The sequence below is a fragment of the Pyxicephalus adspersus genome, chromosome 3, assembly GCF_032062135.1.
Source record: "Pyxicephalus adspersus chromosome 3, UCB_Pads_2.0, whole genome shotgun sequence".
In the NCBI taxonomy this organism is placed as follows: domain Eukaryota; kingdom Metazoa; phylum Chordata; class Amphibia; order Anura; family Pyxicephalidae; genus Pyxicephalus; species Pyxicephalus adspersus.
In genome coordinates, this window is record NC_092860.1 from 21,867,174 (window position 1) to 21,894,006 (window position 26,833).

At 38.5% G+C, this 26,833-nt stretch overlaps 1 protein-coding gene across 9 annotated transcripts; it reads left to right on the forward strand.

The window, feature by feature from the left end:
- The first annotated feature begins 555 nt into the window (after positions 1–555).
- On the forward strand, positions 556–26,499 carry EXOC7 (exocyst complex component 7). 9 transcript variants are annotated; one of them, XM_072403851.1, is made up of 22 exons: positions 556–711; positions 4,256–4,321; positions 4,462–4,646; positions 5,596–5,701; positions 5,877–6,099; positions 7,351–7,518; positions 8,631–8,642; positions 10,346–10,438; positions 10,895–10,963; positions 11,958–12,103; positions 12,191–12,343; positions 12,905–13,003; positions 13,585–13,647; positions 13,811–13,877; positions 15,156–15,194; positions 22,613–22,678; positions 23,560–23,680; positions 23,774–23,869; positions 24,446–24,506; positions 24,598–24,639; positions 25,325–25,458; positions 26,292–26,499. In XM_072403851.1, the coding sequence occupies exons 1-22, from the start codon at positions 652–654 to the stop codon at positions 26,395–26,397; spliced, it is 2,175 nt and encodes a 724-aa protein (XP_072259952.1). In that variant the 5' UTR covers positions 556–651; the 3' UTR covers positions 26,398–26,499. The 9 variants fall into 9 exon arrangements, with proteins under 9 accessions (XP_072259952.1, XP_072259946.1, XP_072259953.1 ...); XM_072403845.1 differs by lacking the exon at positions 10,895–10,963; XM_072403852.1 differs by lacking the exon at positions 8,631–8,642.
- Positions 26,500–26,833: the final 334 nt, after the last annotated feature.

Here is a 26,833-nt window from a genome sequence, read left to right on the forward strand (position 1 = left end):
GAATGTTATACAGTAACTGACACCATGCTGCCTAATAATATCTTGAGACAAACATCTGTCCTAATTGCATTTATTAAAATAATGTACCTGTTCCGACTTACATACAAATTCAATTTAAGAACAAATCTATAGTCTCTATCTCGTATGTAACCCGGGTACTAGCACTCTCTGAGCTGTTGAGGCCATCTAGTGGCAACCTGCAGAATTACACCCAAGTACAAATCAATCATTTATACGTCCCAGTCATTTCATACAGTTCACCTTGACAGCGGGACAACTTGCAGAAACTGGGAGCTATGTGAATATAATGTGAGTTGTGTATACTGATTCTAAATTGTGCAAAATATTCATATAATATTATATTAGACTCTGTCTTTTGAAGAAGTTCACTGTTGTACATATTCGCGTTTGTACTTTTATTTTTTTAATAAAGTGTTTTAGCTAGCCTGCCTCTACCAATATGGCAGCCGCTCTCAGACTTGCCCTCACCAACATGGAGGACATTCCGCGGACGGAAGTAAGTTTGACCTTTGGGCGGATGTGAGGCTTGTTGACATCTGATGCTGGAGCTGCCAGGAAGGGTGGAGAGGGATTCATTCCATTTCCAGTTTTCTTGTATCGTTTTATTGTTTGCACGATACACCCAGCAAAATGATTCCGAACGAGGAGACATCGGGCCGGAAGAAGGAGATAGAGGGGAAGCTGAAGCAGGTTGTGTGTCTTGTTTATTCCTGAATGATAAGTGCAGGGGGCCTCTGGGAAGCCAATGCTGAACCCTGTGCTGGGCTTTATACCAGGCAGATAGAAATTGAAGGATCCCTAAGGGATGAATCTTGTCATAAGAAAATCATAGGAGCTGTCAGAGCTCTGAAATGTTACTTTGTGTGAATGTCAATGTACAGCGCTGCGTAATATATTGGCACTATACAAATCTTGTTTAATAATATTAATAATGCAATGCTGATCCAATTATTAATAAACAGGATTTATATAGCACCAACATATAACGCAACTCTGTACATAAAGAGGAACTATACTCAAAAAAAAAAAAACACACTTACCTTCTATCCCACAGCACAGGCTGATCACCCCCTGGGTGTCTGGCATCGGGTCCCGCGTCATCTTGGCATCCTTCCCAGAGCTGGCAGTCCGGGCGCTGCTGTCTTCTCTTTCAGGTTCCAGGAGCGAGAATAGCTGAAGAAGGATAAAAAAAATTTGCCGATCTCACTGCGCATGCGTGACTTTTTTTTTTTGAGCAAAGAGGATTCTTGGGCATGCGCAGAAAGAGCACCCAAGAGCCTCCTGGCATGCCTGACATAGGTATCCTGGGAGGCTTTGCGCTCCGATTCATTCTCGACCGCCTAGGCGGGACGAGAATTAGGGGGCGATGCTGCACCCGTTTTTTTTTTTAAAAAAGGGTGTTGCACCTAAAAAAAAAACACTGAATATTTCCTCCACATAAAAGGGTGCAAATGAAGGACAGTAACACCGAAGGACCCTGCCCCGAGGAGCTTACAATCTAGAAGGTGGCGGTAGTAACAGGTAAGTAGTGAGGGTTTAAGAGACAGAAAAAGATGGGTTTTGAGGGCTCTTTTAAAGGAGCAGAAAGTAGCAGCAAGGCAAATAGGATGAGGAAGACCATTCTAGAGAGTTGGGGCAGCTCTAGAAAAGTCTTGGAGCCATGCGTGTGATGAGATTGAGTGAGGAAGACATTAGCAGGCTTCCAAATCACTTGTATCAGATATACATATTTGCAGCCCTGACTTTTCTAATATACTTAAGATGGGTCAGTAACTAAGAAAATATCCATAAAAGATGGGAAAGTAGAATATCCCCATGGTGGTTAGCTATGACTACCCTTGTATTTGCATTGAGGAAAGGATAAAGTTGTCAGTTCTTGGTGTGAAAATAAGATGACCGCTGCAGCTTCCATCATTCATGCCTGACAGATTGGTCATTTATTTACTGAGCTCACCACTTTTATCATTAAATCATTACAGCAAAAAAGAAACAAAAAATTTTGCTTTTGTTTGATAGGAGGAGAATGAAATGTCTTGGAGAGCTACGGACATTACTGGCATCCCACACTGTGCTGAATACAGGGCCCTGCGCTGGGGGTTGTGATTCCCCTACAGTGTTCTCCCCAGCCCCTTTTAGCTGGGCGCACCACCCGGCACTTTTCAGTAACCACCCGGCTGTTTTTATGTGGCTACTAAAGAGTTGGGTCACATTACAGGGGCTGCCACCCACCTACAATTTCTTCCCACCCGGCTCAAAAAAATTCCTGGGTTGAGCACTGCCCTATCAGGTCGCTATATAATTACAGAACACAATAATGATTCAGCGACGTGCCGGAGGAACCACAGTGCCCAGCGGCAATCTGGTGTCAGACACATGTATTTATTAGTATAATTATTATTAAACAGGATTTTTATAGCGCCAACATATTAAGCAGCGCTGTACATTCAATAGGGGTTGCAAATGACAGACGGATGCAGACAGTGACACAGGAGGAGGGGAAGACCCTGCCCTGAAGAGCTTACAATCTAGGAGGTGGGGGAAGTATCACACAATAGGAGTTCCACAATTTAACATACTGGTCAATAGGAGCTAAATATTTAACACAGGGATGGCCAACTTACTTGGTATAGAACTTTTTAACATGGGAGAGCCATTGAAATAACTTTGGGGTCTTGGGGAACCCCTTCTATTATACTATATCCACAGATCACCGTGTATTAGTGGTTGTCAGTGGGATGAATGTCACCCCTACAAATTATAAATATTATTATTAGCAAACAGGATTCATATAGCGCCAACATATTACGCAGCGCTGTACATTAATTAGGGCTTGCAAATGACAGACAGACAGATAGACAGTGACACAGAAGGAGGAGAAGACCCTGCGTTTAAGAGCTTACAATCTAGGAGGTCGGGGAGGGCTTACACAATAGGAGGCGGGATAGCAAAATGCCATTGCTTCCACATCTACAGCCCTCTTAATATTTACCCATGTGACATTTAAATCCAATCTTTTGTAAAAAGGAGAAAAAAACTAATTCTTAAAATAGAAACTGGATTTGCAGCACAAAAAAAGTAGCCACTGGTCTAAGAAAGCACGAGAACACATTACAATCTGCAAGGGGCCCGAGGACTGCACTGTAAGTGCCAAAGGGCCAATGGTTGGTCACCCAGGATTTTCCAAATTCTTTTCCTAACTGCTGATAGTGTTTTTTTTTCTGTAGCAGTGAGGTCACTTTAATATTAATTTTTAGCTTTATAAGAAAACATATAACGTAATATTTTCATACTTATGTCAGCAGAGTGACTCAGATAACAAAACTTAAGCTTTAATTTTTTAGCATTTCCTTTTCCATAGATGGCTGTGAGGTGCTTGTACACAGAGCATTAGTCCGTCTATCTGTCCCTTTATAATAAGGAACAGATTGTGTAAAAATAGTAAAAACACATTTAGTAACACACCAGTAAAACTAACCCATAAAGAGAAAAAATGAATTTCTGCCTTTTTTTTCTGAATGCCCTGTGATCTTGCCAGTCTGTTCTGACCTCTCTAAAACCCTGCTCTGCATTCCATGTAGACCGTCGACCGGCTTGTTAAAAGCCCTGGCAAGATTCATTCTTAAAATCCGTAGTGAAGAACTATGTATAGCTATGCATAAATATACATAGTTCTTCATATATTATTATATATCATCATATATATGGGCTTCACGGTGGCTCAAAGGCTGGCGCTCTGGCCTTTGCAGTGCTGGGCCCCAGTTTCCAATCTCGGCCAGGACACTATGTGCATGGAGTTTGCAGGTTCTCCCCGAGTTTGTGCGGGTTTCCTCCCACATTCCAAAAACATGCAGTCAGGTTAATTGGCTTCCCCATATGACTATGGTAGGGGTATTTGATTGTGAGCCCCTTTGAGGGACAACTAGATACATGACTATGGGCTTTGTACAGCGCTGCGCAATATCTCAACGCTATATAAATACTGTGTAATAATAGGAATAATATTATATATATATAATTATGATTACAAAATATTCAAAGAAACTAGGCTTTCAAATCATAACACAGACTGATAATATAATTTCCTTCTAGCTTCTTTTTTTTAACTTATATATATACACAAACACAGTCACCATGCAGAGACATTACAATCATTTGAAAACACTAAATGAAACTATAATATGTCTTAAATATTGGTGATCTTTTTATATTAAAATATTGATTTTCTTTTTATCAGGAGGAAGAAATGCTGACATTCATCAAAGAGAGTCTGGATAAGAGTGATCAGCTGACCAATAACATGGTAAGTATATGGCATAGAATAGGACTTGGTCTGCAGATCAGTGCGAGTGGTTGATCTTAATGAACTTATGTCTTTTTTTTTTTTAATCGGATTATGTAAATTATGGGCATTACTGGAGCCTCTTGTGTGTTCTCTTCTAGGTTTCCATCCTTTCTTCCTTCGAGAGCAGATTAATGAAGTTGGAGAATTCCATCATCCCAGTGCACAAGCAAACTGAGACCCTGCAACGCTTGCAGGAGAATGTGGATAGCACCCTTTCCTGTCTGGATCATGTCATTAGCTACTACCATGTAGCCACAGAGACTGAGAGGGTCATCCGAGAGGGGTAAGAAAGAGAGGAACAGTGCAATGTATTTTTAATGATTATACATACATCTATTCCATTTGTTTTATTCCTGCTTGCAGTAAGCTGTTGTGATATAGCTATACTTTGTTTAGTCACATGTGCTTTGTGGCAGTCAGGGCTTTTAATATGTTGCTGTACATTTAAGGAGGATGGAGACCAGTAATTGGTCATATATAGCTACAACTAAAGCTTATTATATATTATGTGATCAATTGTTGGGCAAAATGACAATCAAAAATTGATGAGGCAACGCAAGATTTTTTTTGTCAACTGGTTAGTCATTGTATGGAAATTAAAAGCACTTTGGGGATGTATTTATAAATGATTCAGACAAGATTTAACTATTGGTATGTTCAGGAGCATGGGGAAGGGTTTGCATATACTTTAGTGACTGTTGTGCTGTTTTATAACTGACCACTAGGTGGCAGAATGAGCCCTAGATTTCTGGCTGTATTGAGATATATATTTGCAAATGGGTTCAACAGAAATCTTTTTATTCTCTAAATGTTAGAAAAAAGTTTCAGATTTTTGTGCTGATTAGCTGGATTGATTCCTGGGAATTTTTTTTGAACCCATCCTATATTTTAGCTCATGGACATCCAGCATCATGTAGCCCTTTCCCATTCCTTTCATTCATGTAATTTCAGTTCCATCATTAAGCTTCAGCATCACTTGTAGGGGTTGGGAGGTGCAGTCTAGCTAGGAATGGAACACTATTTTTTTAACTGACATTCACCCATTTTTAATTTGAATAAAGTTTTATTTAAACATTCCATTAGCATGTTAATAAGAAAGGAGGGTCAGTAAAGTAAGAGGGCAAAGGCTTCAGATTAAACTTTAATTTAGTAATTTATTCATTATTTTGTGGCAGGTTGATTTAGATTTTTTTAATGTATGAAAATCACTTTTCACACTTTATATTTCTTAGGCCATCAGGACGATTAGAGGAATACTTAAGCTGCATTGCCAAGATTCAGAAAGCAGTGGAGTATTTTCAAGATAACAATCCTGACAGCCCAGAGTTGAACAGAGTGGTAAGTTCTGAATCATATGCATGCTAAGATATAAAAGTAATTCTTAGGAAATTAGTATTCACATCGTAACTATACTTTGAAAGCCATGCTCTGTATGTTAATGTTTGTTAGTGTTTTGCTCTGTGAGTTAATACTTAAAAATTTTTATAACGATTGTTTTATCCGAATTTTGCAGAAGTCACTGTTTGAAAGAGGAAAAGAATCTTTGGATGCAGAGTTCCGTAACCTCCTTCAGAGACACAGTAAATCAGTTCCTCCAATTCTTATCTTGGATCTCATTGGTACAGATGAAGAGATAGAAGGACAGGAGGAGGGAATTCTGGAACATCTTCCAGAAAGCATCTTGGTGGACATCATACGCATCTCTCAGTGGTTGGTAGAATTTGGTAGAAATCAAGGTGAGTGCATAACACTGAGGTTCTAAAAAATGGTACAGAATCATTCAGTAGATAATATTTTAATTGTATTTTAAATCTGTATATCATATAGAGACAGATTAGCTGGCATCTCCTGATATATGTGGTTCTCAAATCAATTAAAAGTTAATTAAAGTGGTAGCACATATAAAAGAGTAGCAGAGCTGTTCTGCTGATTATAAATAACAAAAAAAGGTTGACTAATTTGAAATTTATTGGTCAATTTAAGTGTCATCATGGTAATAAAAAGACTTTTTGTTGACAGTCTTTTTTGTTACATGGGATGCTCTGAATTCCAGTTCTAACACTAGCAAGTTTTAACACTTCCCGGTAGTCTTTTGCTGATCCTCCTGTTCTGGTCATCCTATTCTTACTGGAATTCCTATCCTATTGTAGCTTAACTGTCTCTCTCTAGTGTTTCTAAATCCCTATGCACTGTAATATACAAATGCTAGCACTTCTTTATAGTACCGAGAACTTTGCCTTTGGGAGTATGTCTTCTGGCCAACTAGAACATAAAGGAGAATGTGGTGAGCTGGTAGGTGAGTGAATTTTGTGATCTCCATTACCCAGAGATTGGGGACACCAGGGACCCTTTAGATGGCATCAAAAGCATTGTGGCACTATTGCTTTCTCTATTACTACTTGTAGGAATCTGACAGGTTTCCCTTGAAGATACAGTTACCTTGCCCATGAAGGACAGAGGAAATAGTGCCTTTATTTTCACCTTAGCTGTGTTCTTTTGCTGCTTTTGCTTCCTCTACAACTTGTGACCCATTGTTTCTGGGTATGGGGAAAGATGTTGCCACTACCGGTGTAATATTGCTGCAGTCTAGAAGCCAGTCACTAGACCACAGCCCTGTCACATGATAAGGGGATTGACATCATCTCTTCTCTTATTATTTGCTACCCGCTGATACCTTTGCTTCCTTTGCCTGCTTTACTAGAGGCAGGAGTTGCAAGAGAATGCTGGTAAGCTGAGTATGTTCCTTTTATAAAGGCACTGTCACTTTACCATTCGAACCACAATATTAGATTTGACGTGACCTCAAAATTATATTCAAAATACTTTTGCATTTCTTGCTGTACTCTTATAAATGTTTTTTTTTCACTCATTTTTACAGTATTCATTGCTTCCAGACTTCATAGTTTTTTTTTTTTTATGCCTCTTTGCCTTCTGATATATTTTTGTATCTTTTTTTTTAAATGATAATAATCTGCTTCTCTTTGCAGACTTCATGAATGTATACTACCAGATTCGCTCAAGCCAGTTAGATCGTTCAATCAAGGGCTTGAAAGAACATTTCCGAAAGAACAGTTCATCTTCAGGGGTTCCTTATTCTCCCGCAGTGCAAAATAAGAAGAAAGATACCCCTACCAAGAAACCAGCCAAGAGACCAGGTCAGAGTGGAACACATGCATTGTTAGGGAAAACATTTGAGGATCCTTTCTCTTTTCAAGCTTTCCACCACCTTTTCTCTTTAGTTTAGACCTTTATACTTGTCTACATTATATGGCCAACTGTTTTTGGATACCTGGCCATCACATCTATCTATATGTTTGAAAGTATGTAGATCTATGATATTTCCAAAGAAGGGTAATAATAACGCTACAGCATAAAAAAACACTATAGGCCTTTCCAGGTCCAACCTTGTAGCACAAGTTTGCAGAAGGTCCCTACCTGTTCCATTATAACTTTGTCCCTGTGCACAAAGGCTATGATTTAGAAGGTTTGGAATATAACTCAAATAACCTGACCTCAGCTCTATTAATCATCTTTAAGATGGATTGAAACGCAACAAAGCATACGTGACTGCACAGATGCTTTCAGCTTAATGGACACACATTGACACTGGCAAAGTCACACACATTGGCACTGGCACAGGCACACTGCAAAGTCTTGTAGAAAACCTTCACAGAACAGTATAGTTTGTTATAGCAGTAAAAAGAGACCTAGCTCCATATTAATGCTCACATTTTTGGAATGAGATGTCCGTTTCTCCACATAAAAGTATGATGGGTCAGGGTTCCATAGCTTTTTGATTGGATAGTAAAAGCTTCACATTTTAGTTTACTATTTGGCAGAGTCACTAATTAAATACAGCAATGTACTACTTATGTTCCAGCTGTTAATCAGGTTTTAGGCAGCTATTAATAGGCCTTATTCTCTTTTTATTACAATCAAATAAATATGTAAGTTATTAAAAAAAGTACATTGCAATAAGTGTTTCTGAGGTTTAGTTGATTTGTGTAGGCAGAAGTAGTTTTCCTTTTCTGCAGACTGTTTAAATTAAATAAAGAAAAAGCTTTTACCATAGCGATTATATTAGGGTAGTTTGATGCATTTTTATATTGGATTAGCTGTCCTCAGCATGACAGTGCTGCCTCATTTTCAGTGGCCACGCTGTCTGTATAAAAGTAGACATTTGTTTAGGAGGAGCTTTATGTTCCATCTTTGTTTGGGAGATACTGATTTGGCTCTTTCCTCTTTTGTATATCCTGATGACAAGCAGTCTTCATACCAGGTAACAAAAGTGAATATGTACAAAGTTGGTAATAAACCCTAAACATGAATCACATATGTTTGACGCTGTGCGCAATCTCTTGTAACTTGCTAGGGACATTTAACTCTGCTTTAAGCTTCTTTGTGTTAGCTGTCTGAATAGTGCAGCATTTTTTAACCTGAATTTTAAAAATAAAACGATATGCATCATTAAAACTTTTTTGCCACAGATAATGAGTGTCATGGCATACTGATTTGGCTTGGCTGTGGAGTATGTACCACATAAGGACACATCACTGTGTCATGTTACTCACTGTTTGCAGAAATGCTTTTCATATTCTAACATTTCGTTGTCTGATGTACTTTCCTGTGCTGTTTAATACACATTCATGTAACCTGATAATCCTTGTTTTGTCAGCCTGCAGCCTTCCAGAGTTAAGGCCTCTCCGCGTGTCCGGGCTAGTGGGTGGGAGACAATCTACTCTCTTTCTTCCCGTCCCTACCAGATGGTTGGCCTGCGTCTCTGCTGTCAACTGAAATAACATTTCGGGTGCATTTTATGTACAAAGTATGCTGATACACCTCTTCAAGACATCAAACAGCTGTGCTTAGCTGCCAGGGGAAAGTTCTAAATATTTTATTCATAAGAATTAAATTCCATTTTGCTTATCAATATCAAGTTAACTTGCAAGTAAAATATTGGAACCTACAGATACCTGGTTTGATTTTGTCATTTTAATATAGGGCCGGCACTACAGGTGTGTTACTGTTTCTGGGACTCCTGATTAGCAGTATTCAACTTCAGTGTTCTCCCCAGGCCCTTTTAGCTGGGCACACCACCCAGCACTTTTCAGTAAGCACCGGCTATTTTTAGGTGGTTATTGAAGAGTTGGGTCACAATACAGGGGCTGCCACCCACCTACAGCTTCTACTCAGCTCAAAAAAGTTTCTGGGTTGAACTCTGAGGTGGAAAATCCCTTGACTCACAGCAGAATCTTAATAAATGTATTAACCAGATTTGGTTCCGACCCACCGGCCACATACCAAGCATTAAATGCCATTTATAGACAATATATAGATCCAGAAATCGCACTAGTGAGCCCAGATCAAAAATAGGTTCTACAATCCTTTTTTGGGGTTTTTGAGGGTTAGAAATTCTATTTCTTTTATGGAACTGCATTGAGAAACCCATGGTAGATTCCCCATTGTTTACACAGTTGCTTTATCATGTTCATTACATAATTCAAAATTTGGTAGCCAGGTACAGGGACTATGAGATGTAGTTCATGAAACAAATTAGGAGATTTGGGCTTTCATTGAAATAAAAAGAACAGGTGGAAAATTTTTGAAAGGGGATTGGCAACTTGTCTGTCCTGATTGTTACCATAGGCTAATCCTCATTTTATAGTTGTCACCCCCAATTTCAGATTATCTGTTGTTCCAATATAAATTCTTGCTCTTTTTTCCAGCTTGGTAATCAGTTTTGTTTTTTTGTAATCAAGTGTTCTTGAGGATGGTTTATCAGCATATTTTGTGGTGTGGTGGTAGTGAAATGCTTCTCTAATATTTTCTAAGCGATCCCTAATGCACAGTAAATGTCATTCTTCTCTGCGATTTACTTGGTGACCTTCAATCTAAATTTTGGTGTTTGGTGTCTTCCTGTTCATTCTCCTATTTTTCCTTCCCTCGCCCTCTTCTTTTTCTTGCTCTCCTTTTTGGTGACAGGAACTATCCGCAAAGCTCAAAATCTTCTCAAACAGTACTCACAGCACGGGCTTGATGGGAAAAAGGGAGGGTCGAGCCTTGGAGTCCTTGAAGGTAATTGTTCAACTTTTTTTTTGCTGATTGGGGCTTCCTGAATGTAATATTTTTGCAATATTAGATTGTTGTGGCAGGCTTAAAAATGCAGGCTACACTCTTCTGGACTGAAACTTAATTGGCAGGAATTTGATCTTCTCATTTTAAATTTTTGGTAAAATTCAGTAAAGCTGGCCATACACGGGTTGATTTTTTTTTCCCCTTTTTAACAAAGAAGTCCATTTGACTGTTTCATTGAATTGCCCATAAATCGATTTTGAATTTCACCAAAAAGTGTTTGACATTGAGAAGACTGTAGCCTGCAGGGTACTTGGTGAATATTTGTAAAGGGACCAACTATAATTATCCAGTTCTGCGCCTCTCCTTTTTCTTCGGACACCGGACTGCCACTCTGCGTGGCCCAGGCATCTGTATAATTTACTGGATAACAGTATACCTACCCTCCACACTGATCAGGTCACGAACAAGATTCACGTAGCAGGCAACATGGAGATGCAATGGGAGAAAAACACGGGACACCTTTAGGTGAGTACTGGTCTACCAACTTGGGGGGATTCCTTTAAATGTATACTACAAAGCATCTTATGAGTGGGGTCTTCCAAAAGTGAACCTAACCTGGTCCGAAAAGTGCCGAGGTGCACCTGGTTTTACCCATGTGAGCTTCATCTGAGTCCATGTGCTTGTGGGGTTTTTTGGATTTTAGGTCCAGTCTGTAAAAATGGGCTTGACTGTTCTGCAAGTCAGATTGAAGTCCCACCTATAAAGGTATCTCCTTAGTCTACACTGTCAATTTATTTTGTTTAATAATACTGTAGTACAAGTAGTAATACAGAAATGTAGACATTTAATGAACCTGTACTGAGAGAAATGTAAAGGTTGCCATTACTGATCTCCTTACAAAAATGCGGTTTGTCTGGCTATCCCAGGCGTCAATACTTTTAGATATTTACATAGAAAAAGCATGCAGCAAACACTTTTGCATACACGCCCAGGCTTGGTGATACAGAAAGTACTCATTAGAATGTCATTACATTTAGATAATTGGAATTCTCATGGCACTTTACATATTTGTTTATGGCTTTCCCTTAACTTTTTAGCTCTTATTGGCATGCAGTCTTTGTTAACTCCAACTGCTTGTTAAGATGTACTTTTCCCATGTATATAGAATGGACAAATTGTACCACACACATAGAGCATTCAAATGATTTCCTACTCCTAAAGAGGCTTACAAGGTAACATTTGTACCACTGTAATATGTGAATGTACACACAGTGGAACCCGTTTGAGATAAAGCCAGATATCCTACAAGAGTGAATTTTTAACACACACACACAAGTTAAGAAGTTGTGAATTTGGAATTGTTGGTGCAATATAGTCTAAAACCCCAGTATTGCAAGACAAGAGTGCTAACCACTTTGCCACCTTGATGTCCTACTATTCTATAATGTTATTCATTATCTTGGGAGTTAATTTTGCTATTGTAATATTTTCAATGAGATCTCCTTTCTTGCTGTTCTAGGGAAGGAGGATGTACTTGATCTTGAGATTGATACTTACATATACTGTATCAGTGCTTTTGTGCGACTTGCTCAAAGTGAATACCAACTACTTATGGACATCATTCCTGAGCATCATCAGAAAAAGACTTTTGATTCTCTCATCCAGGTTGGTGCTGTGAAATGATGGCTGACACTATTTCAATGTTCATCTTACAGACAAGATATAGCTCATTCTTTTCTTATGTTTCATCAGGAGACCCTGGATAACCTCATGCTGGAGGGAGAAAACATTGTTTTAGCTGCAAGGAAAGCCAACTCTAGGCATGACTTCACCTCTGTTTTGAGCATCTTCCCCATATTAAGGCATCTGAAACTTCTGAAACCTGAGTTTGACAAAGTTCTACAGGTGGGCTTATGCTTTATTGAAAAGAATGAGTCTGTACCATTTAGGTGTATCTGCTTCCAAACTTTTTTTAAATTCGGATAAAGCAGGCAATCAGCAAAAAAAAAACCTAACCAGTGTTTTGTTTTTTTTTTACAGATGTGTAAAGCAGATTTTCAATGAATTGTTGTTCCATAGGCACAATAGAAATTAAGAGAATATCTTTGCCAAAGGAGGGGAAATACTATCTAGACAAGAGCAGATGTCTCTATTATTATTATTATTAATTATATTATTTCCCCTCACTCCTTGTACATTTTGGATTTTCCACTGCATAAGAGAGCATACATCTCCCCAGAAAGAGATAAATACCTGATAGAGATTTTTTCCCTTGTGTACACTTTGCAACACTAGTTTGGCTATAGTTATATTTCGGTGTTCTCTCCAGAAAATGTTTCTGAACAGATTAGATGACCTAGCAGGCATTGGTGAGGAAACTTGAAAGTGGGGAGAAAGAAGAGATAGAAAATAACATACAATAAATAATTTAATTATTCATGTTTATAATTTTTTTCTGTTTTTAAGGGTACTGCTGCTAGCACCAAGAACAAACTGCCAAACCTCATAAACTCTATAGAGACAACAGGAGCCAAAGCTCTTGAAGATTTTGCAGACAGTATTAAGGTAAATTAGGGTCAAGTTCCAGCTCAGTTATGTGACTAAAATGCCTGTCTGGTATTTACTCATAGACCAACATTCAGTGTGCTTTTTCCACATGTCAGGTGAAGGTTTGTGAGGTTGGGATTGCATTGGAAAAAATCAAAGCAGGCTTTAAGTTACAGAGTGTGGTATTTCAGACAGCTTTAATTGAATTTTGAAATCCTGAGCTAGTCACTAGTGGGGTGTATTGTACACTTTCTAGATGAAAGTGAAACATTTTTTTTTTTAGGGTAAAAGTTGACTGGTGCATCCTATCTGTAAATTGTGTGAAGATTAGATGCTTGCCTTTGTTTACTGGTCCTGCAGCTTTGCTGTCAGTGTGTTAGACAACTTCACGGGGCCAAAATTTGAGACCTGCACAGTTAACGAGTGAAGAAAAGTTAAAGGGAGTTTGAGATCCATACAGACTCTGCAGACATATATCTCATATCCATATTGGGTTGTCACACCGCGTAAAACTAACGTCCACCTGGAAAGTTACACTACTAAGAGATTATATTGTCTCGGAGGTACAAGTGGCTTAAACTCTAATTCTTTGCCCACAGAATGACCCTGATAAGGAGAACAGCATGTCCAAAGATGGTACAGTGCATGAATTGACAAGTAATGTAAGTATTCTCTATGAACGTCAATAGATGTGTTTGCCAGTTAACCGTATTGTGTGGTCTTGTATTGCTTGCTTTTAACAGTTTTTTGACTGTATTCTTCCATCAGTGTGTTTATGCCATTTTCAAACTGTAGTGATTAAACAATTATATGTATTCCACACAGGCCATCCTTTTTCTGCAACAGTTACTTGAGTTCCAAGAGACAGCAGGAGCCATGCTAGCCTCACAAGGTAATCATGTTCATTATTCTTTTGATACCTATTATACTTCATTAATGAGGCTGACAAAATTTCACCAGCTGGTATGCACCATGTAGACCCATCCTGATCCCAGATTATTCCCATAGGTTGTCTGTTTTCTTGTCACAATTTTATGAAACTGGTACTACAGTTAGTATACCATACCCGGTTAAGTTGTGCTTCAAAGTATTTGTGTAGTCATGACCCAAAGTACTTTCAAAGTACTTCACCGCTCGGGTACGTCTCAATATAATGTTATGGGTTTTGCATATCCTATAGCTAGAAACACCTTTTATTGCACTTGTTGATTACATCACCTGGATCGTAAGTTCTTGCAGGGACAGCTTTTCAGAAAAGGGGTAAGCAGGGTACCTTAGATCAATTCCTAATAAGGCAGGCAAGTCCTGAACTACATCTCCATAGATCTATTTACCAACACACAATGTCTAGGCAGACTCTTTAAGCTTCACTGCAGCATTATTACTTTGCTGGTTAAGAAAGTGGTGTATACATGCAGAGGGAGAGAGGGGTGGAGGTTAGTTGAAGTTCTGTAGTCTAACTGGGAAAACCTAAAAAGAGCTGACAACACAGCTTGGGATTTCTGTGCAGCAGAAGCAGTGTTAGGAGCTCACTATGACAATACTCTAGGATGCCCAGGTATTGTTTTGTAACTACAAAGTCAAATGGAGAAATGTGCATGTATTGCAGAGAGTTACTACATGTTTTACATCAGCTATTTCAGCGATTTTAAAGTACACCCATGCTCAGGCTATGGGCAATATTCTATTAGCATAATATTAACAAGCAGCAAATTAGCTTTAGCACATTCCCCAGTCTTCTCCCTAGCTATTTGCACTGTGTAGTAATTTGTTTTTAAATACCTATCTTATGTAATCTCGCGGCAGAGGTTGCCAGCACTGCAGAGTACAAGCAGGGGGTCTCTACATCTTTCATTCTGGAGAAGATATCTAGCTGTCTAGGGCAACTCATAGACTTGAATATCTGTGTCTGCCCTGTCTTATCTCCTTTTCTAATTTATTCTTTGTTTAAGTTTGTATTTTTATAAACTTCCTACTACATTTTGTGTGCTTTTCTTCTCTTGCTTCCCTCTAAAGTCTATTGACTTTCTCTACATTGGTAATTTTTGCTTTGTATCTTTAATATTCTCCTTTAACTAAAACTGATATTCTGTTCCCCCTCTTGTTGTTTTTGGCCCTTTGTCTCCCTCCTGCTCCTCTTTCTTTTCTTGCTTTCTTACAATGCCAATAGTTCTTGGGGACACTTACAATATTCCTATTGATCCCAGAGGTAAGCAGTGTAATATTATTAGGTGTTCCCCTTATCATAGTTTTCAATGTGTACTTAGTTGCAGCATGATTTTCCAGTCTCATCATCACAAAATCAAGGAACTTCCATCAGCATAAAGCTTCATTTCCATTTTTGCTTCTTTGAAAGCAATATATATATTCATAACTACACCCATTTTATGTATGGCTTTAAGTGAGCACAATATATTCACTTCCTAGGAATGAATGCAACCTTCCATGTGATTTCAGTTACAGCTGGTTTTATATTGTGTACATGTCACCAGGATTATCCACAATAGTTTTCCATGTGATTGATACAAGTGTGCTTCATTTAATGCAAGACAAAGGAATGGACAACAATATTTCACCTTCTAGATTATATTTACTGTGTTTAGTTAGGAAGGTAGCATACAAAGAGTATTTCTTTTTATTTCTTTTGGTCCATTATTACTATGACACCCATCATTCTACAAACTAACACACGCATGTTTGTTTTAAAACCATCAAGACGGTGTATATAACAGGCAATGTAATAAGAAGAGGCTTAGTGGGCAGTATGTGCAGGAGTGTTGCAGAAAGGATATGATAGGGCAGTATGCACAGGAGAGATTTGTGGAGGGAATGGCAGTGCACAATATATTCAGGAGATGCATAAGGAGGGTATGACAGGAAGCCACTGTGTGCTGTAGAGGAGAATGTAAGGTATACCGGTGAGCAGTACATGCTGCAGGGAAGAGTGTATCAATGGTAGGACAGGGAGGCATATTCGGGGAGGCATATGGAGTGTTAGATAGTGAGCTTATGTGCAGTAGGGTGCAGAGGGTATGATAATGGGCAATATTTGCAAAATAAGAGTACAAATGCTATTACAGCAAACAGTATTTGGACAGGATTCTTATGGGCTAAAGTTCACACACAACATTTGTCAGGATTTGGGAGTGGGGGTGTTGATGCACTTGCTATAAAAACAGATCAAATACACTGCAAGCAGAACACTGAGGAGTTAATGTTAAAAATCATGTAGGTTAGCAAAGGGTTAGCAGTCATTTTGTCTTGGTTGAGAACTAATCTTTGTGCTGAACCTCCAGACTTTGTGCCACAATTTAGGGCACATGTCAATGGCAAGGTTAGGAGCAGTGTTCTATATTCAGGTTGTGTGTTGGGAGCGTGGGATATGTTGGGAGAAGGCATTGAAGAAAAAACTCCTTCTGCTCATGCCAGATCCTCGGACCAACCAGAAGTTTGGGTTTAGTAACGTAAGTAGACGTGAGTAAGGTGAGAGTGTAAGGCCCGCTTTTAACTGAAAAGCTAAACTGGGCTGAGAAAATGAAACTGACCTAGCAGAAACACGGAGGTTAGCATTGGGGATGTCTCATACTACAAATGTTAGTTGCTTGAAAACACATTGTATTGGCATTCACATTGTGTTCTCTGGAAAGGTTAGCCTATTCGTTTGAGAATGAATGACAGCCCAATCATGTCTCATGTGTGGCCATGCACTGCAGTAAGGTTGCATTTTATGCAGAAAAAGTGTTGTAACTCAATGGGCTTGATTTATTAAAGCTCTCCAAGACTGAAGAGGATACACTTTTATCAGTAAACCTGGGTGATCCAAAAAATCTGGAATGGATCAGGTCCAGGATTGAAAACATTTGGTAACTAATAGCAAATTATTTTAAGACATCAATTCCAGGTTTGCTGGATCACCCAGCTTCAACCTTGTAGAGCTTTAATAAATCAGGCACATTACTTGAGTCTACTGACACTTTTGTTTTTGCACATATCAGGGGGCACTCAAAGCTGCCACAGGTATGTGCAGGCATCTGTAGGTACCTTCCATTCATACCCATCAGCTGCTTGTTTTTGTTTTGTGAAAGGACGGTCACGCTTAGGAGGTGAAATTGTAGCAGTTTTTCACACAAGCACAATGCATGTTGTTTGCTGATCTGTCTGGAGCTGGTTCTGCTGCTGTAATTACGTGACAAAGACACTAGAGGACAGTAGTGCGCCTTACATGCTATAAAACCTCTATTTATAGCTCTTTGTTATTTCAGCATTTATAAGAGATTAGGGAGAAATCCAAATGCTGCCAGCTTTCCACCATTTGTTGATTTCCTAACATTTATTTCACTGAAGGTGAGAAAAAAAACATTTGAGGTGTGTTTTGAAATCTAGCAAGAATAGAACTTTAGCAGCTGTTAGTAAAAGACGTCAGCATTAGTTGTCATAGAAACTGCAATAACAACTACGGCTTCAGAATTGGTGACGCTCTTACACTACATAGAACATATGCTCTATTAATTCCTTTCCTATTATGCTCAACATGCTTTAGAGATAATAAACGCCAGACAACCTCCTGACACTAATCATAATATGTGAAAAAAAAACACTCGATTGGTAGTGGGTCGCTTTTTATTTACACGCTGAGGGCTACTTGTATCGCATGTTAATTCGATTTTTTCATTTTGTCATTGAGTCCTTTTTTAATAAGGCTGTGCAATGTCCATTCATTATCTCACCTATTAAATACTTGTGCCCTATGCCCCGTGTTTATGTTCTTCTTGCATTTCTACATTCATTTCTGTGATTTTCATGATAAAAACTGATTGTTTATGTCCATTATTTGCCAGGCAGGACATTTCCCCCCCCAAACACTTACAGAATAAGGATATAAATCAAAAAAATAAATTTCCCCTGTCCATGTTTTAAGCCTAGTAAAAAGTGAAAAACGTGGTATAACCAATGGATAATAATACACGGTGTATGTAATACTGCTTTAAAACCAAAACCAGGGCTGGAGAACATTACCCTTGCAGTGAGTTCCCCTTCACACGGCTTGTCCAGAATTGTGGCATAGACATAGGTGAAATACCTTATTGCTTCCTCCATGCAGCAAAACTTGAACCCTTTTTTCTTTGCTGCTAAACCATTTAAAGCTCTCCAGTACTATTGGGTAGGATTTGCAGTCAGTTGATCTGCATTGGACGTGAGAATATATAGGGGTCCACCACCATGCAAGGAGTGCTGGAGCACTAGATGATGGGAGTGAGGTATGGGATAAAGAATTCAGCTTATTCATTATCCCCTTGAGCAGTTTTGGGAAGGGATTCGCTACCTTGCCTGGAGGTCAGCTTTAAGGTGTACCTGTGCTATGCCCATGCAGGTCAAACAAAGAGATTACCATTTATTCTTTCCTCTTTAAGCTTCATTTCATTCCCTTTTTTGCTTTGTTTAGCCTCCACGAGCAAGCATATAAAGGCTGAGTGACTGTTGTCAGAGCCTACATAGGGCTCCATATTACACCATGGGGCCATTGATCAAGCATTAGTGCTGTCACATTAAGAAGAAGAATTAGCCTTATTCTCATCCATACCTGCAGGTGCCATATTTCTAGCTGCCCGTGGCTGTCTAGGTGGTGGGGTAGAGAATCATTAGAGCTGTCATATAAGACGAGTAGCGGGTTGAATATTTATGGAACAATCCTTTCTGTTCCCTTTACCTGTCTGTGAGGATTACCATGACCACTTTAAGGAATTTTTAATATTGGGTGTAAGCTTAGGAAAAGCTTAGGAAAAAAGTTTCTGTGATTCAGTAGTACTTATATCAGCTCTGCTTGTCAGCATAATGCAAGCTGAAACTACATTATGTCAGGTTCTGGACTATATAGTTGTGTTTCCTCTATTACAAAGAAAATGCATAAACATTTTCAGATGGACCTCCAGCTTTTTTTGTAAACCGTTATGAAAATCCAAACTTTTTTTGGAGAAAGCATGGTTTAAAACACATGCAAGTTTGTTTTTAGCTCTATATGTCCTGTTGGGGACACATAGAGCTAAAATTATATTCCTGTTCAGGTAAGGCAAAAATAAAAAACAGGACAGAAAAAAGGAATTCCTGTCTTAGTGTCCACCAAAACATTTGATGATCCCCCCCCCCCCCCCCCCCCACTCTTGTTCTAGTTCTTTAGTTAGATATAAAACTATACATAAAAATATAAAAATATATATCTTAAGATGAGCACTATACCTACATTCTGCTGCCTTTGTTCTGAAAATTACACTGTCTGCTCTGGCCCTTAGTACTGTTTAAGGTAGAACAAGCATATACCTAGTGAAAGCAGTGGAGCATTAAAACTCTGGATCTACATACCTGTTCAGTTAGAAATTATGCAGGGCTTTGGGTCAGCATAATTGCAAAGCAACTGGCATTCCCGAGAGTTCAGCTATAGTTATGTCTACACCTTGTTTGCAGTTAGAGTTTCTTGGCACCAATTTACAGGTAAAATCACATTAAAGTCAAGAAAGTGTTTTAAATTACTTTACAACTTTTGTTGTTTGTTTTTTTTACTTTTTGTTAATTGCAATGTGCCTCTGAACTTGCTAGAACAATTGACTACTGCAGGAAGAATCAGTTCCCCAATCCCATGTCCCAAGTCATCAGCTTCAATCTAATTTCATCTGATGCAAGTGCCTGATTGGATGCCAATAAATAGTTTGCATTAGTTCTTCATATTATATAGATTTGGTATTTCTAAAAGAGAACTGTACAGAAATGTCAAAATTGGATTGTAATGTTCCATTTTGCTCAGGTAGGAGATCTTGCTTCTTTTGAACACCATTTCACATAAAAACTGGAATTTCTACTACTGTTTCTGCCTTTGTTTCACCCTTTTTCATAATCAACAGAGTAATATTTTAAGATTAAACCTTTTTCACTGCATAACTTACATTGGACCCAGCGACAACATCACTGTATCTCTAATTCTATTTTTTTAACATTTATTTAGGGTTTTCAAAAAACATAGGGGGGTTAAAAGGAGAAGGGGTATGAGAATGAGTACCACCATCACCTAGACACAGCTGTTCAAACCTTGTAAGATCTCCACTAAAAGTCGCCGCTGGAGCCAGTGTGCGAATAAAATGAGAAAGTTGTGCTGTCCTCCAGAAGTCTAGTCTAAAATTTTGATTCATCAAGCATAAAGCGGTTTTCTCTACCCACTGACACGTGTGAATAAAATGGAGATCTCTGTAGGTTCCGTTTAATCGAAACTTGGTGAATATTGGGTCCTCCATTCCAGGAGGGAAGGCCGGATTACCCAGAATAGGAAGGAACGGGGATGGCGAGGGTGAGAGATTAAATTTGTGGAGATATCTAACACATAACTCCCATGTGTGCCCGATGGTGGGATGTGTTTTAAGATTGGAACAACCAATAATGGAAGTCAAGGCAGTACATTCAGGGGGGATGGAGAGAAGCATTGTTCCAACATTACCCGTTGCTTATATGGATTGTTCCGGCACCAATCTACTACTCTCGCTAAATGTGCTCCCAAGTAATAGTAAAAAAAGTTGGGTACCCCTAAGTTACCTGCGGTTTTAGGTTTTTTGAGCAATGATCTGCGAATTCTAGGGGTCCTGTTGCACCAAATGAAGCTGAAAGTTTTTGCTGAAAGGGTCTGAAAGAATGTACTGGTCACCTTAATGGGTATAGTCTGGAAAATATAAAGGAACCTGGGTAAGATTTTCATTTTGACTAAATTGATGTGCCCCATCCACGAAAAGGCTTTCTGATTCCATTTGTTTAGATTTTTGTGTAGAGTGTCAACAAGAAGTAAGTAATTGTTGGAGAACAGATCATTCAAGTTGCGAGTTATCTTAATTACTAGGTATGATATCGAGTGGGGTTCCCAGCTAAAGGCAAAAATCCGATTCAGCTGAAAGCAGAGATTATGGGGTAGGAAGACGTTGAAGGCTGCCGATTTAGAATAATTGATCTTGAAATTTGATAAGCCATATTCCTCTAATTCTTTGAGCAAATTTGGAAGCGTCATGATGGGGTTGAAGATTTGAAATCCTCCACATATGCAGCAATCTTTTGCGGCTGGGGGCCCATGTGCGTATCTCTATTACTTAATGCAATCAAGGCAGATTATGGCTGGTTTGAGGGGCAAGCAGAGTGCTGTACATAGCTTTCCTGAAAATATCACAGCAACAGTACTAATGCAAACAGTAGGTGGGCTGCTGGGGTGAATTATGTAAATATCAAAACTTGAGTGGATGTCAGTTTGGAGTACTGGGCATACCTTACTAGGTACCATCCACATGTGATGCTGACCCTCCATACTGCTCACATAATAATCCTTTCCCCACCCTGTCTTACAAACTATAATACTTTACCTATGGATGCCCCCAGAAAACACAAGAAGGTTGTAAAACCCTGATCATTGTCATTCTTCTATACATTACCATCCTTTTATGTCTATACAGGCCTGCACAAACATCTATTTCTGCAGCACTGTTCATGTGTGTCTAGTGAGATTCCTATTCTCACCCATCAGTTTGGTGTACACGGTTTATGTTTTGATTTTCATGTTGCATAAGTTAGCTACTAATATTGGATAAACTATGAAAGAAAGAGACAGGGTTTGCGGTTGTGGTTTTAGAAGGCAATAGTTATGTATTTATGCTTTGATTCATACATAATTAAACAATCATCACAAGAAGATAGATCATGGGTTGGAGTTCGACACTATACATAGTCACTACTGATTTTTAAGTGCACCGTTAGGTCTTTTTACCTGATGCATTTCGCCAACGTAGGCTTCCTCAGGGGTATGTGGTAATGACTTTCTCGGTCTGTATGATGAATACAATATAGGGATGGTAGATATACATTGGTAAGTTACATATAGATGATATAGGATTGTATATTTTACATCAAAACTAGATAAATGAAATGAGATATAGAAATTATATCAGGTAATAGAAATACATTCTTAAATATATTCACATGTACAGTGAAAACATATATGCAACAATTTGTATATATTTAGATGTATGTTGATTACATATACAGTCCACATTGGCGAAACGCGTAGGGTAAAATGATTTACCGATGCATTTAAAAATCACTAGTGACTCTATGTATAGTGTGTCGAAATCCAAACCATGATGTAATGGGCTGGGGTATCTTCTTGTGATGATTGTTTAGTTATGTATGAATCAAAGCATAAATACATAAATATTACTTTCTAGAACCAGGGCCGCAAGTCCCGTCTCTTTCTTTCATAGTTTATCCAATATTAGTATATCCAGGGGTGGCCATACCTACATTTTCAAAAGTGAAAGATAGGAGGGACAACTTGCTTTTCCTATAAGTATACTATACTTATACATTCAAATCAATTCAATGAACTGTTAAAAAGGTATGAATCCGGTAAGTTTAATTACAAATTTTATTTTTAAAACAAAAAACCCTGTGGATTAGTGCAAGACATTGTGAGCTTTATTCATGTCATGTTACAAAAACTAATTCCTATCATTTCATATGTTTGCTATACTGAAGTTGTTCTTCATAAAAATAACCTTTTAGGTAATTAGAGATTGCTATTCTGAAATCTCTCTGTTGTATGTTTTTCAGAGAGCAGTTCCACTGCCAGCAGCTACAGCACTGAATTTAGTCGACGTCTCCTCAGCACTTATATCTGTGAGTATTCAGATTGACCTGTTCATCAGACATGTTCGGTAAGCTTCAGGTCCCTTACGTTATTTTCCCTATGGCTCTTTAAGCAAACCTGTTCTTTGCCTATTTAGAACACTTTACTGTTATCCTTACACCCCTCCTTTGCTCCCCCACTGCTTTGTGTCAGTAGCCAAAGAAAATAGCCAGTGAGTATACTTCTGAGTATGCAGGGTATGACTTAGTCTACGTACACACATGCAATAAATGTCATTGGAAAGGATCTTTCATGATCGTTTCCAACGACTAATGATGCAGGATGCATGGACGACTGCTGTACATACAGCACTGTTCAGCTCTATGGAGAGGGGAGGGGGGGAAAGACGGAACGGCACCCTGTTGCACTCTCTCCCTTTTCACTTCCACTACGATCGTTCGTCGTCCATCATCCATCATCAGTGGTCGTTCAGACGATGGATGACAAGCGCTGTACACATGCCAGATTCTCTGATATTAGCCCTGAGCCGATTATCGGACGAGAACCATTGCAGGTGTGTACTCAGCCTTACTCTGGGTCAGGGCGGACAGATGCAAAGACCTTAGTACTGTGTAAGTTCAGATTCCAGCCACTTGCAGCTTACAAAGGTTTTCTTCAGTACCTTATGGCAGAACTGAGCAGCCTAGTATAAGCTACTGGAAGGTCTGCAATAAAGTGAGTTGTTTTGCACTGGGGAAAGCACAGATTTATGATAAGCCTTAGCACTTTTTTTGGCATATTACAGCATGCAAATAAGGCTGTCTTTCTGTAATATTCAGATTTGAAGTTCCCTTGATCATGATGATGAGTCCCATACATCACATAAATAGCAGCTATTTTGTGTTCTGACCCTCACTTTGTTTGCTCTCAGGTAAAGTCTTAGGAAACCTTCAGTTGAAACTCCTGTCCAAATCCAAGATGTATGAGGACCTGGCCCTAGGAGCGATCTTCTTGCACAACAATTATAATTATATCCTCAAGTCACTGGAGAAGTAAGAATAATTCACTTATGATAATACACTATAGCAGTGTAAACCAAGAATATTCTGCCTGCAGGATGAAGCTTACACCTCTTTGTATTCTAGGTCAGAGCTCATGCAGTTGGTGTCTGTGACCCAGAAGAGCCCTGACAGTTTATATCGTGAACATATTGAACAGCAGATCCAGACGTACCAAAGAAGGTTGTTTTTTTCAGAACCATGTTCCATCTTGTGGACTTTTTGTTTTTTTAGTATTGGGGTTGATAATCTACAGTGTAATTTTTTTTTTACAGTACTTTTCTGCTGGATACTGTTTTATATGCTTGTTTTTTTGTTTTTTTTATACTAGGGCACTTTATATTGTGGTAATGAATTTTGATCAGGGTTACGTAACCTGTAGCCTTTCTCATCCTTTTTAAAATAAAGAAACCCTTAAAATAACGTCCGTGTTTTAGGGAACCCCTAGTATATTTACTTTGTGCACATTTTACTGTATATTAGCGTGGTGGTCAGTAGGAAAAATGCCTTTTACTTTCCTGGCCATAGGAAGAATTTGACCCTTACAGATAGCCAAAAAGATCATTAGTGTCACGTAAACTGAGCTGATAGGCAGAAGTTGCTCATTGGTCAAGAAGTCACAGAAGCTCTGGAAGAACCCATTTAGAATTTGGAGGGGTGTCCACATATAACTGACAGTGATAGGCTATGGTGAGTGTCAGGTGGGTGTGGCCAAGCTGTTATTGACAGACATTGATATTTTTTTTCTTTTTCTTTTAGTTGGTTAAAAGTGATTGACTATGTCAGTGACAAGAACATGCCAGCACTTCAGGGAGCCAAGGTGACTGTCCAATTCCCTGAAAATAAATTTTATTCAATTTTGTTTATTTGTAGAATTCTAAATGAGTTATTCTATTTTCTCTCCATTGTAGCTAAAAGACAAGGAGCGGCAGGTCATAAAAGAACGCTTTAAGGTAAATAAAAGCTTTTTGTATTTGGATTTTTGGCCATTGATAGCAACTTCTAACCCATTCCTTTGAAATGCCCTTTACTTTTTAATCCCCTAGCGGTAATCCCGAGTGTGACTCGGGGTGGATTTTACTTGCAAAAAGTGGTAATCCCGAGTCACACTCAAGGTCGCTTTAAGGTAAGAAAAACCCCACTTACCCTGCTCGGTTGTTGTCCCCCGTCGTCCTTCTGGTCCCTGCAAGTCTTGGGGACACGTCTTCTCCCTCCGATCTCCAGGCGAGAAGTGAAAAGCCGAGATCTACGGGGTTTCCTGTGACGGTGCATGCGGGTGGAGCGGCAGGAAATTTGAGTCCAATACAAAGAAACCTTCATATAATATATGTATAATTATATTATATATATATATTATATATATGCTACTGTACAGTTATATTATATTTTAAACAATTTTATTTTTATGTTTATTAATAAATTTATTAACTATTGGTCATATTTTGGGGAGGTATGCCTAAGAATTATAGCTTACAATGTAAAATAAATTTCCATGCAAAAACATTGTAACACCTTTTGCACGGAAATTTGGACAGAATTTGACCGCTAGGGGGGTTAAAGTGATTTAAGCTGAGGTTTACATTAAATGTCATGGTTCAGCAGTATGCGATTTTTATTCTCTTATTTAAAAATAACTAGGGGTTCAACGAAGGTATGGAGGAGATCTGCAAGATCCAAAAGTCTTGGGCTATTCCAGACAAGAAGCAGCGTGAGCGAATACGCCAGGCTCAAAAGACCATTGTACAAGAGGCATATGGGGCCTTTTTACAGAAGTGAGTTTTTACTGATGTGCCACTCATTTCATTTTTCAGATTATTTATATCATTATTTATTTATTACATGGGTGTACTCATTACAATCATGGTAAAAAAAACTGGCTTGGATTTCTGATGAAGAAAGTGGAACAAAGCATTTATAAGAACACAGATTTAACTTCTTTTCTATAACCCCTATGACTTCCTCTGGTGTTTTTGGAAATCTTTTCTGCTTCCAAAGCCTGCACACATAGACTAGGGCCATACCACTATTGCCTATATGGTTATAATATGGCCCTATTAGGGTCTATCAGCACTCACTAAACAGCCACTTCCAGCACCAAAGAAAATTTCAGGCAGTAGGGAGTAAATATCAGAGGGGCCATCCCTGATATAGAAAAGTAAGTAAGCATCTGGGGTTTGTGGGGGATGTAGAATAGTTTGCAGAATACCTTGCTGCCTCATCTGTAGACAGCTAGTGTTTGTTTGTGTTCTCTTTCCATAGCCACATCTTCCTATGGTCTTTTTTAACTCACATTAATATCCAGGTATAAACCACTGGCTATAGTTTCTTAGGCATTTTATCTTCTTTTGCAAAAATCCCCCAGCTGGTAAAGAAAAAAACAGATCCACATTTCATTTCTACCCTCCCATTTTCATGTTCTTGTGAAGGATTCTAAAATCTTTATCATATTGATAGCCAGTTAGATAATTGTTCAGTCTGTGCTCAGCATGATGCCAATTATCCGCTTTTTGTATTATTCTTTTTTACAGTCATAGAACTAAAATCTGTACACATTTTTCATTTTTTTCGACCCAGCACATTTTAACCCCTTTCTACTTTTCTGCAGGTATGGGACTGGTGTCAGTTTTACTAAGAACCCGGATAAATACATCAAATATTCAGTGGAACAAGTTGGGGACATGATTGAAAGGCTCTTTGACACCTCTGCATAAAGTTCTTATTGAAGACAATGTATATAGTTATACATATATGTCATTTTATTTTACTGTAAATATATAAAAAAAACTGACCTAATAAAAGATAACTGGACTCTGTATTAGTTGTTTAGAAGTGTCTTTGTTTTAATTCTGTTAGTCTATATAATTTTTTAAAAAGACTTATTAACCAGGCAGATATTAAAAATGGCTATTAAATTCAACACTGTGCTTATTATAAAATACCTAAATATATTTTTAATTAATACAGCAGGGGAACAATTCTCCTGACATTTTTTTTTTTTTTTAAAATCATGTTTGCACGATGGCCAGTCTTCTCCACCGAGTTAGCTCTGTTAGTAATTGCTAAAATCCAGCATTTATTATTTGCCACTCTTGTCTAGTTGTCAACCTGTCTAATTAATGAAATATACAGCTTGACCTTATCTATTCT

What these genes read in the sequence shown, in the direction of transcription:
- EXOC7 (XM_072403851.1), top strand. Translation starts at nt 652, where the DNA reads ATGATTCCGAACGAGGAGACATCGGGCCGGAAGAAGGAGATAGAGGGG. An exon ending in TCTCCTCAGCACTTATATCT is followed by an intron (nt 22,679 to 23,559) that starts GTGAGTATTCAG and finishes GTTTGCTCTCAG; the next exon opens with GTAAAGTCTTAGGAAACCTT. An exon ending in ATCCTCAAGTCACTGGAGAA is followed by an intron (nt 23,681 to 23,773) that starts GTAAGAATAATT and finishes TTTGTATTCTAG; the next exon opens with GTCAGAGCTCATGCAGTTGG.